Source organism: Magallana gigas, chromosome 1 (assembly GCF_963853765.1).
Source record: "Magallana gigas chromosome 1, xbMagGiga1.1, whole genome shotgun sequence".
NCBI classification, from domain to species: domain Eukaryota; kingdom Metazoa; phylum Mollusca; class Bivalvia; order Ostreida; family Ostreidae; genus Magallana; species Magallana gigas.
This window is the reverse complement of record NC_088853.1, coordinates 24215461-24226845: the sequence shown is the minus strand read 5'-3', so window position 1 is coordinate 24226845 and position 11385 is coordinate 24215461. Positions and strand designations below refer to the sequence as shown.

At 31.2% G+C, this 11385-nt stretch overlaps 1 protein-coding gene across 1 annotated transcript; it reads right to left on the bottom strand.

Moving 5' to 3' along the window:
* Positions 1-1810: 1810 nt before the first annotated feature.
* LOC117687864 (uncharacterized) lies at positions 1811-10124 on the bottom strand. The gene is made up of 10 exons (XM_034465159.2): positions 9877-10124; positions 9095-9229; positions 6234-6452; positions 5759-6016; positions 4647-4784; positions 3902-4042; positions 3491-3616; positions 3276-3383; positions 3063-3180; positions 1811-2548 (listed from the first exon to the last, which is right to left on the bottom strand). The coding sequence occupies exons 2-10, from the start codon at positions 9162-9164 to the stop codon at positions 2392-2394; spliced, it is 1335 nt and encodes a 444-aa protein (XP_034321050.2). The 5' UTR covers positions 9165-9229; positions 9877-10124; the 3' UTR covers positions 1811-2391.
* Between the last annotated feature and the right edge of the window lie 1261 nt (positions 10125-11385).

Genomic DNA, 11385 nt, shown 5'->3' with positions numbered 1-11385 from the left:
AACATAGCAGCAGCTGAAGCAAAGAAGTCTGCAGAGAAGAACAAGGAGATGTATGATGCTAAGATACGTGAAGCAAGGTTAGAAGTGGAAGACAAAGTGTTGACCAGAAATGTGGGGTTAAAAGGAAAAAATAAATTGGTTGATAAGTGGGATGAACCAATTTATATTGTGAAAGAGAAAATTCCTGATTTGCCAGTTTATAAAGTAAAAACAGAGGGCTGTAGAATGCGGACATTGCATAGGAACATGTTGTTACCCTGTTCCAATCTTTCAGAGGTGAAGAAGCCCCAGCCTAAAGAAAAGCATGACAGAGTGATATCTAAAGGCACATCTGATGGTTCATTGATTGAAGAGCGGATGTCTTCTTATTCATCAGATTCTGATTTTAATGTGGCTATTATGAGATATGTTACTCGTACGACTGATAGGTACAATGATTCAGAGGATGTGGGTTCAATTTTTTCTGAGGAAGAAAGTTCTTTAACCAAAAATATATCTTTTCCTTTAAAGAATGTTAACCAGTCACATCCGAGTGATCTTACAGAAGTGGATGAGTTTGCTGAACATAATTTTAGTCATCCAGCCTCCATCGATCCTATGGAAGCAAATAAGATAGCAGAACAGAATTTAAGCCTTCCAACCCATATGGATTTGACAGAATTGAAGGACACGGCTAAGGAAGAAAACGAAGAGAATGAAGAGACGAAAACTACAAGGGAAAAGAATCCGCCTCTTAGACGATCAGGCAGAGAAAAGAGGAGACCAGATTGGTATGGGAATTGGACAGACAAGTAGTGAATAGAATGTTTTTATGTGGAAAAGACAAAGTGAAAGTGAATGATTTGATATTTTAACCATCTGTTATACTAATTGTCATAATTGTTGTCATATGGTTGTGTTTATAATTGAGGGTAATAAACTGAATTTGTACTTTATTCCATACTGAATATTGTGTAACTGAATCCCCAATATATAATATGCAAATTAAGCAACCTTAGGCAGTAATGCTATTTGAAAATTGCTGTTGATGTGAGAATTGATCGGTTTCAGCTGTAAAGTTGTCATGGGTGCATTGTGCATTTCTTGATCCATTTGTTGTTGATCATGGATGTTGGTCATCTGGGGAAAGTCTCAGATAGAGGAATTGGTTTGGATTAAGGTTTATTTAAATTTTTGTAAATTGTGATTATTTGTTCTGATGATGGGTTTTATATATCAAGCCGGTGGTTATCTTGAGTAAAGTTCCCTGATATTTAGTGTTTGTGCTATGGTGATTATGATTGCTTGGTGATCAATAGAATTTTATTAATAAATAAATTATTTATTTCAGACAATGTCAGGAGCCATTTAAACAAAAGGGGGAATATGTAACCAGTGTAAGTAATTGATATATAATGTTTGTCTATTTGTAAACGTAATTGTTTCTGTGTGCATGTGTGTGTGTTTTAATTACATCTCCAGGTGAGATTGTCCACGTGTAATTGTTTATTTTTATTTGACCATTCGACTACCCGTTTGACCTGTCTGACAACATTCTAAATTTAACTTCTACTTACCAATCTTCCCGCCTAACTAACCAGGCCCGTGCACACTTTGTCTTGCATTGAGAGGGGATAGACCTGTATGCATGAAGATTAAGCGCAAGCTTGTCTGCAATTAGCTGCCGGTGTCTGGAAATTCTTGTGTAATTTATTACTTATAAATATATTCTATGTTTATAATTTAACAATTCCATGCTATATATTAAATAATCTTTATCCAATTTATTGTACCGTATTCTGAGATAATTGTCAAATGAGTCAATGTTGTATATTTCAGGTTTTTCGTATATATTGAATAAATACATTGTATGACCCTCACTGGTGTTCTGTCTACTGCCTGGGTTACAGAAATATACAGAGAAAATATTTGAAAAATTGTTTTGTTACAAACTACAATTATAAAATTCGTGAAATTACTATGCAATTATTCTCAAAAAATGTAGATTCTTAATTGGTAAAAACGTGACTCCTGTTGTAATACTTCGGCCCCGAATTCTAGCAAAGAAGTGTATAGGGAAAATGTTCAAAGACTTTCTTCTCAAGAACTACAATGCGACAATTATTATGGAAGCATTTTTAGAAAGGGTAGATCTAAATTTTTTGTATGAAGACCTTAGACAAATACTGGGACCACACGAGAGAAGGTTCAATCTAAAACATAGATATTTGAAAACTGAAAACAACTTATATAAAATGATACAACGAACTGGTGTGGCCCATTGGCCTCTTGTTCCTCATATACTTTCAAACATGACATTGGTACACTCAATACCTTTTGCATATTTGTTATATTGAAATTTGCACTCTTCATGATGCATTGCCTTAAAACAGAAACGTTATACTTTCACTGCTATTGTAGGGTTTGATAGGCGTTGTCGTCCTTTAATACACGTAGCTCTTGATAGTGAGATGGATTATCAGTGGAAGCAGTTTGTACTGTGTTTGATCCAGACCGCCAAGCAAATTCAACATTATCTGTCGTGGACTTACGTTTCAACAATGTTTTCCTTTAAAAAAAAAGTTTAAGGACAGAACAATAAAAAATGTATCTAATTATACCTTTTAAACATTAATATCAAATGTTAACAGAAATTGTTTGTCTTCTGTGTTGACATGCCAATTACAGTTAATAACAATTTTGCAATTATGCACACTACATAATATGAAGACTTTAAAACGAAAAGAGCTGCAATTTCAACATTGATTTTTTTTACGAAAATAGTATTTCCTATTTAAATGACATAAATGTCGTGGCTTTTGAATTTCTGTATTTTTGTGGGAAAAGTCGTTAAAAAGCCTTACTTGGAGTAAAATTGTATTATTGTCGTCCTTTACAAGAATTAGTTACTATATGCTTCTATTTGTTAGTTAGAAGAGATATTTCTTCCGTCAAAAATTAATGATCTTTTTTTTCAAATTTTACTAAACGTAAAATTTAAGTTACATGCAGACTTATTATACTTTAAGCAAAACAAAATTCTTAAAAAAAATGCAGCTAATATTGCTTAAATCATATCATACCGGCGACTAATCAACGTGGCAGAAATGAATATAATGTGGATGACCAGAGATAAAGAGAAAGCAACAATCCAAACTGTAGTGGATGGTGCATCTGTCGTCTCAAAATTCCTCAGATTATCTGTAAAGAAAAAAAATGTAGCATTGTATTTTACACATCATTTTAAGAATTAAAAAAAAACCTACCAGTTGTACCGGGTGTTTCACATGTTTTACCATGTTTAAAATCACACCAACAGTTTCCGTTGAATCTATCACAAGTCCGGTTAATGCATTGTCCACTGCACGGATACTGACAGTTTTCTCCATAGGACTGGATACACTCTAAAATGTATATTGTATTTATTTAGTTATAGTTGCGTGTTATGAATTTCTTTTCTCTTTATCTAAAATGCAGTCGCAAACGTTGGAATATTATATTACTGAATTACCGTCTGAACAGTTATGACCCATCCAACCTTCCTTACAGGAACACAACCCATCTGTGGGTCGGCATGTTTTACAGTTAGGAGAACAAGACAGAGAACAGTTTGTCCCGTACAACCCACGTTGGCAAGCTAAAGATTTTAAAGAACGTATGAACGATTTTCACAAACCGTTCGATAATAATTAGTTCACGATTATTAGATATGTTTCAAACAATAAATCACGGTCCATTTTACAAATTTAATTGATTGTCTAAATTGTCTTTACTCTTTTTAACACCTTGCTAATTGTCCATTTACAGAAACAGATAATTTAATATATATCAAAGAGTTCTTTTGCTATCTCATATTTATTTTAATGTACATTTTTGAGATTGTGATATATTATTTTCACGCAAATCTAACAATTTAAAATACCTTCCTCACAAAACATTCCAACCCATCCTGCTGCGCATCCTTCATCGCACATTCCAGTCACGTGATTACAGGGAATAGTCTCTCTGCAATGTCCTTTACATTGCCGACTGCAGTTGAAACCGTACAAACCTTCAGTACATTCTGTAGAATTTTGGATTTTAAATTACTAGCATTATTTTCCAGTGTAATATTGCGTTTAAAAATAAATAAAAATTATTTTGATTACTTTGGAGAGTACGAAAGCTCTGGGAGGTTTTTGGTGAGATATAGATACAGACTTAAACGTAACACATTGCATTGCCAAATAACTTTACAGAAAACTAATTAATTAATTTTATTGTCTACAAAAGCGAAAATTAAAAAAAAAACAAATTGAATTTCGTCATAACCAAGAATTAAAGGTAAGATTATTTACTTTGTAATATAAATTGTTCGATAAATTGGTGTTAAGATTTAATTTTGACAAAATAAAAAAAACAACAATTCCTCAATTTTGTCCTTTTTAAGAATACCACTAGATGAAAAAATTATATCTTAAATAACATTAACAACATAATATTCTTATCGATTCCAATCTACTTCATAAAGGAATGGTAAAGTTTAGGGTATTTTTTTCACAACAAACGACTAAGATTTTTTATAATATTTCAAATAATCAACTCATGGTTACTCTCTTACAAAAGAAAAATAGATCATGATGAAAAATAATACATGTGCATCATTTAGATTTAGATAAGATACATACTCATGTCGCAGGATGTCCCGATCCATCCAGGCTTACACCCAAAACAGGTTCCATTTTCTACGTGACATGTACTGTCCTTACAGTTGATTGGACAAAGATTGTCACATTTACTGCCATACACACCAGGCATTTTACAGCCTTTATTGAAATATAAAAAAAAACAATAAAATATGTGAAAAAATTAAGGTTATCTGATATTTTATTTATATTATAACATTTGCTATATGTAGGGCTGTCTGTCAAGCTGCATAATTTGAAAAAAAAATAATACCCCCCCCCCCCCAAAAAAAAAGCAAATTTCGAACATTCTGTTAATTCGAAAAAAAAAAATATTTTAATTTAAAAATTTTTTACAATAATCCACGTCTCTTGAAGGCTACGGCACAGTTTACCTTGCAAGGGAATATATAACAAAACCATGTAATTTATTCGATCTGAAATCACATTATTCAAAAACAAAAAAAAGAAGTTATAGTTACACACAAGATTTAACAAATTCGAATCTGCATCAGCTGAGGATGCTTCTAAACAGGTAAGAGGATCTTTGGTCAAACATATTATAAGAAGATACATTTAAAAAGATTTATCTTCATTTATTCCATTATTCATTTATTGCATTCACCTCACCCCAGGGATCATTGTTTTAACACACTTGAATCTGCTTTGCCTGGGAATGCTTCCACACAAATAAAAAAATTATTGGCCGATGTGTTTTTCGGAAAAAGAGTTTTGATATAATTTTTCTGTACATTCCTATATTATATTTTGACCTCTCCACCCCCTCCCTCTTCCCAGTATGGCCCACAATACCCCCTGGGATTATGACAAGAACAAATGAACAAATCTGAATCTGTTAAAAAATACCAACAACATTTCAACAATTCTTAACCATCTCTCCTACAATTTAAACTTGGTCCTTTGTTCGAATAACTATAAACACTTAAAGCTCTTTTTTCTAGGATGCATAGTACCAAGTTCAGTTGAAATTAGTTCAATGGCTCTGGTGAAGATGATGGAAAAGGGAAATTTATTACAACGACAACGGACAGATTTTGAACTGAAAAGCTTACTTGAGTTTTCAGCTATGGTAGCTATATATAATATTTCTGTACCTTGTACCACGACTTCACATAACTCAGTTAAAACATCCATTACTTGGTATTCTGCAGGATATGATACTCCAGCTACTCTTTCATTGTAAAATATGACGTAACGTCCACGTGATGCACATATTGCAGTGAAGTTCAGGGGCGGTAGATGGGTTTCGTCCTTATAGCACAGCGTGGAATTCTTTATTTCACTAGTGGTTGATACATCATTGACAGACACATATAGGGAGAATCCTGCAAAACGTCCGCGCTGTCTGCTCTCTACAAAATATATTTAAACATTTTTTATGTCATGAATTTCATGAATATCAAAATGTCTTTTATTGTCCTTTGAACGCATTTGCATTAACTTTAGTTTAAGCAGGTAGACTTTTTTTTTCAAATCGATACAGTGTTCTCAACCTTCACTACAAATGAGTTTGTAAATGATATTTTTAATGAGCACAGATTGATATTTTGAAGTAACATATCATTTTACCCGAACCGTTGTAGCTCCTAAACACTATATTTATACTGTAAATGTTGTACACTCCACCAAAATCCACTTTCCACCAAACAGTTTTGTATGAAGAGTTGAATCCTATTTCTCGGGTCCTCATACACGTTGATAGGTCTCTATCGACTGCGTTTCCTGCATCGTATGACACGCCTGGGAATGTATGTAGCTGGGAAGCGATTTGTTTGTAGGATAAATCATCTACAGTAGACATATATCATAATAACTTTTTCGTGAGTAGATAAGTTAGATATGTATCATTTTGAGAAGTAAACATAAACAAATGTACATATACAGATAAGTGTACCAAGGCTGCAACGTTTTGACTGGTGTAGGAAAATTAATTTTAAAAAGATAGCAAAATGAATTGTGTACAATTAATATTTTTCAAACCTACGGAAAGGGTTATCTGAATTGCATTTAAATACCAGAATCGCCCTACATTTGTTAATATGAACTAAAACAGCATTGTTATACGTAGATAATTTATTTCTTACTAATGTCTCATTTGATTGGCTAAACAAATTCATAAATATCGCATACCGTAACAATACAAATCTTGTACAAAACGAATTAATCCGCTTGATGTTAAGTTGAGATTTTTTACACATTAACATCTTTAAACTATATAAAAAAAACTTTTGCAAGAAAAATGACAACTAAAGGTTATGTCTAATTGCACTCTGTTTGGTTGTAAAAAAGGGTATTTAAAAGGTAAAACAAAACATAATTTATCAACAATTTTTCAACAGGTCATTTTTCTGAAATATTGAAAGTTTATTTTGATTTATATCTATATATAAATGTTTAGAACCTTGAAAAAACAAAACAAAAACATTCAAACAATCTGATAATGTTTGCCCACATCACCTCTAGCCTACCATTTAAATCTCCCTCTAGTGGAATGTAAAAATTAGACAGTCATTGTTAGGTTTTTAGCTCACCTGAGCTGAAAGCTCATGTTAGCTTTTCTGATCACATTTTGTCCGTGGTTCGTCCGTCCTTGTGTAAACTTTTACATTTTGATCTTCTTCTCTAAAACCACTTGGCCAATTTCAACCAAATTTAACATAAAGCATTCTTATGGTAAGGCAAATAAAATTTGCAGAAATGAAAGACCGATCTTTATTCAAACCGAAAAAAACCTCGAAACTGTAGAATAAGGGGGAACATTTTTTTAAAATCTTCCTCTCAAAAACTACTGAGTCAAATTCAACGTAATTAAGCCTGAATAATCCTTATGGAAAGGAAATGATTAATTGCAGAAATCAAGGGCGAATTCTGTTTTAAATTTAAGTAATTTACGAAAATAGTTATAAAGAAAGAATGGGGTCGATCAGTTTATAACTTCCGCCAAACTATGTTCGGTATTACATATATTGAAAACTTGACGGTGTTAAAGTAGTCCGGGCCATATGTCCATCGTTGTCCCAATTTTCTATTATTTTCTTAATCTAAATTTTATTTAAATTAATCACAATATTAGGCCATTATTTTTGTGCTTTTGAAAAAAAAGTTTCACAAGTGTTTTGTACTAACCTTAATCGATAAAAGCAGTTTTACAAATTGTAATTAATTGTAATTAATAAGCCGGTTTTTTTTCAAATTTCAAATTGTATTATTTCTAATGTTAAGGTAACTCCCTACCTATAAAATCATGGGTTCAAAGTTAAAAACTTAACTTTTTTTTAACTTATTTGACTTGAACTTCATCAACAAATAAATAAAAAATATATGTATCCATACTATTTTAGATGTAAGGTAATAAAAACCAAAGGCTGAAATTATCATCTGAAAATCACACTTTTTTTTGTTTAAAAATTAAATATAAGTGGATGGATACTTGTTTGTCTATTTATTGCTAACTTTGCCAGAAAACTAAAATTAATTAAAAAAAAGAAAAACAATTGTTTACATTAGAAAAATTATAGTATTTAGAAATATCACTTAGAGAAAAGTAGAAAAGAGTTATTTCCCTTTGTCATTATTGAATTATGTCGAATATAAGGATGAAAAACGCTTATTAAATATCTCCAAGTAAACAATGATTTGAGTTTTTGATCTGCACCTATCATTACATAGAAATTACAAATCTACTTGCAAGAATTTTAATGAATTTATGGTTTATGTAAAATGTATGACGTCACAGGAGGGTGGATTTACTTTAAAAAAGAATAAGTTCAGATGCAAGTGTCAAAGATCAGATCAGCTTGTAAACTTAAGACAGATAATGCTAAAATCTAATTAAAAAAGGATAGTTTTACATTTATGGTGTATGTAAGATATTTCATGTATTTGATATATATTTCCAAATTTTAATTACTTGACGAACAATGACTCGCCTAGTATATTTACAAATGAAACCCAGTAACCGTTGTATGAAGTATTGATAGTGATTTTTCTTTGATCTAGTATGAAATCAATGAAGTATTAAGGAGATAATCATGTGAACAATATTTGTCATAACTGTTACTGCATTTTCCTGCTTGCTGATTTTTTTTTTCAAAACCATCTTGATGATAAAAAAAGATCAAGTAACATGTTTTTACTAATCCAATTGATAGATATATCCGTTTCGTGTATCATTTTATTGGTTGATGTAAACATGGGAATTTGCTCCTTGATCTCATCGATTATAGCAATAAGTTCCCAAATCGTGCAAGATATGCTTTTAATAGTCAATGATAGATAACTGTTTTAAAATCCACAGGGACTACTCGTGAAAATTTTATACAATATGATTCCTGAAAAAGAAAAATAATAGTTCCGAAAATAATATATCGTACAACAATTAGGAAAAAAGGATTGTTACAAATATATAAAATATTAATTTAGAATAATACTTGTTTCGCACAATATTCCAATCCATCCTGGTTTACATTCAAAACAGGTTCCTTTTACGATGTGACACATTTTGTTTTTACAGTTGGTGGGACAAGGTTGGTCACAACTAATCCCATAGACTCCAAATCTACACCCTTCAAAAATAATTCTTTTTCATTCAAACACGAGAATTGAACTGAAATGAATCCGCAAAGCATTAAAATTTTAAATTATTTGTGAATACACTTAAACTTTTCACGGCGCATGAGCGCAAATATAAACATCCTGCGTTTTGAATATTTATTATTGTAAGATTAAACAAAACGCTCAAAATTACATAAACAATTAAATAACTATGGACTTAGGAAAAAAAGTTGTTATATCAAATCTAGTCGTTATTAAAAACGAGTATTCTCGACGATCTATATGACATGTTAATTTATTAACTACATTTAACGAGTGTAATTTATAATTTAGACTTACAAATTCATATATCAATAAAATCTTTTGTTCACGTTTATATACAGATCGACAACTTAGATAAGCAATCCTAGACTGTGGTTTACATCAGTTAAATGAGGTTTGACAGACAAGCTTTGATTAAATAATGCAGTTTTTAACTGTAGTTTACAGTTGACAATTCTCAACTGTCAAACTATGTTTTGCTTATACATTTCATTTAAATGAAGTAGTTTCTTTATTTGATGAGAACTATTTAGTTTTTTTATGTTTTAAGACAAGCTGAAAGGTATTTGTCATAAGTTTTATTTCACGCTGCGTTTGACAATGTAAAATTGCTTACCATATACATTGACCTCACACAGTTCAGTGAACACGTTATCAACTTCATATTCTTTAGGGTAGGTCGCTCCATTAGTTCGTTCGTTGTAAAAGATAACGAAACGTCCGTGTTCTGTACACGTTGTTGTAAAGTTCAATGGAGGTAACTGAGGTCCGTCCTTATAGCAGAGTGTTGAGGTCTTTATGCCACTATCTGTTGATACATCAGTGCTAGATACATACAGAGAGAATCCAGCAAAACGTCCACGTTGTCTGTATTCTAGAATGAGATTTAATGACGCCCAAATGTGTCAATATCTAGGTATTTATTAAATAGATTAAAAACATCATTGTAATCAAAGTATGTTGTGCGTGTATCTAAAGAATGTATGATTATACGTTAAACGTGTCGCTGCAGAAAAAAAATTAACTTTTATAGTATAAAGAGGAGAAAGATGAAAATTTTGATAGTGTGGGCAATCTTTAACATGCATGTATGACTTGTCGTGGCCTAAAAGGAGGGAGTTTTTTATATTTAGACAATTATAGTGTTGTTGCGAAATTACTATTTGGTTAATGTAACTGGGAAATAAATGAATTGACATTGATATTATAAATAAACTAGAATTAAAATCAGCGCGAACTTTTTTTTTAGGAAAAAAGAAAAAATTGTATTTTTTATTTTTTTTTTCAAGAAATTTCATTTATAAATTGATGTATTCATTTTTATAATGTTAAGAATATACATATTTTAACGATCGTCTTTTAACAAGACAAAGTTTAAAAACCTCAGCATTATTTATATACCGTAGTATTCCGCATAGTCTTTAAATATAATGTCCACGCTGTATATGCTGTACAGTCCACCAAGATCAACTTTCCACCAAACAGTATTGCAAATGTTTGAAGAGCTGATTCCAATTGGTATTGCCCTCATACACGTTGTTGTTTTTCCATCAACTGCATTATCTGCTTCATGATATAGCCCTATCTCTGTACTTGATTGAGATGCGAATTTCTTGTAAGATAATTCATCTATAGCGAAATAATAAGTAATCGTCTTTATATCATTCAATGATTTAAATCTTTATATCAAATAGACGTATATAGCATTACTTTAGTCAATCCACTCGTCACATATTTAAAACAAATACTGAAAGATAAATTCAGTATGTAACTCTCACAGATATACTACAAAATTGGGTACATACCATACGTAAGAGCTAAAGTTAATCCACTGAAAATGAGAATATAGAAATCACAGTCGTTGTTTTTCATTGTTTTGACTGGAATTTGCATATATATCGGAAGGACAATATACAAGGAAAATGAATGAAAAACTAAGCGAAGATAATTGTATGAATGTAGCGGAAATATTTAGTAAGAAAAATGAAATATGTCAATTTGATGGTACGAGAACACACCACGAATCATTGAAAAAATTTATATCAAGGAAATTATAGTTCCTTGCTATGCGAGAAATAGTACTTAGATATTTCTTTCTTTTTTCATTTTATTAACATATTGGATT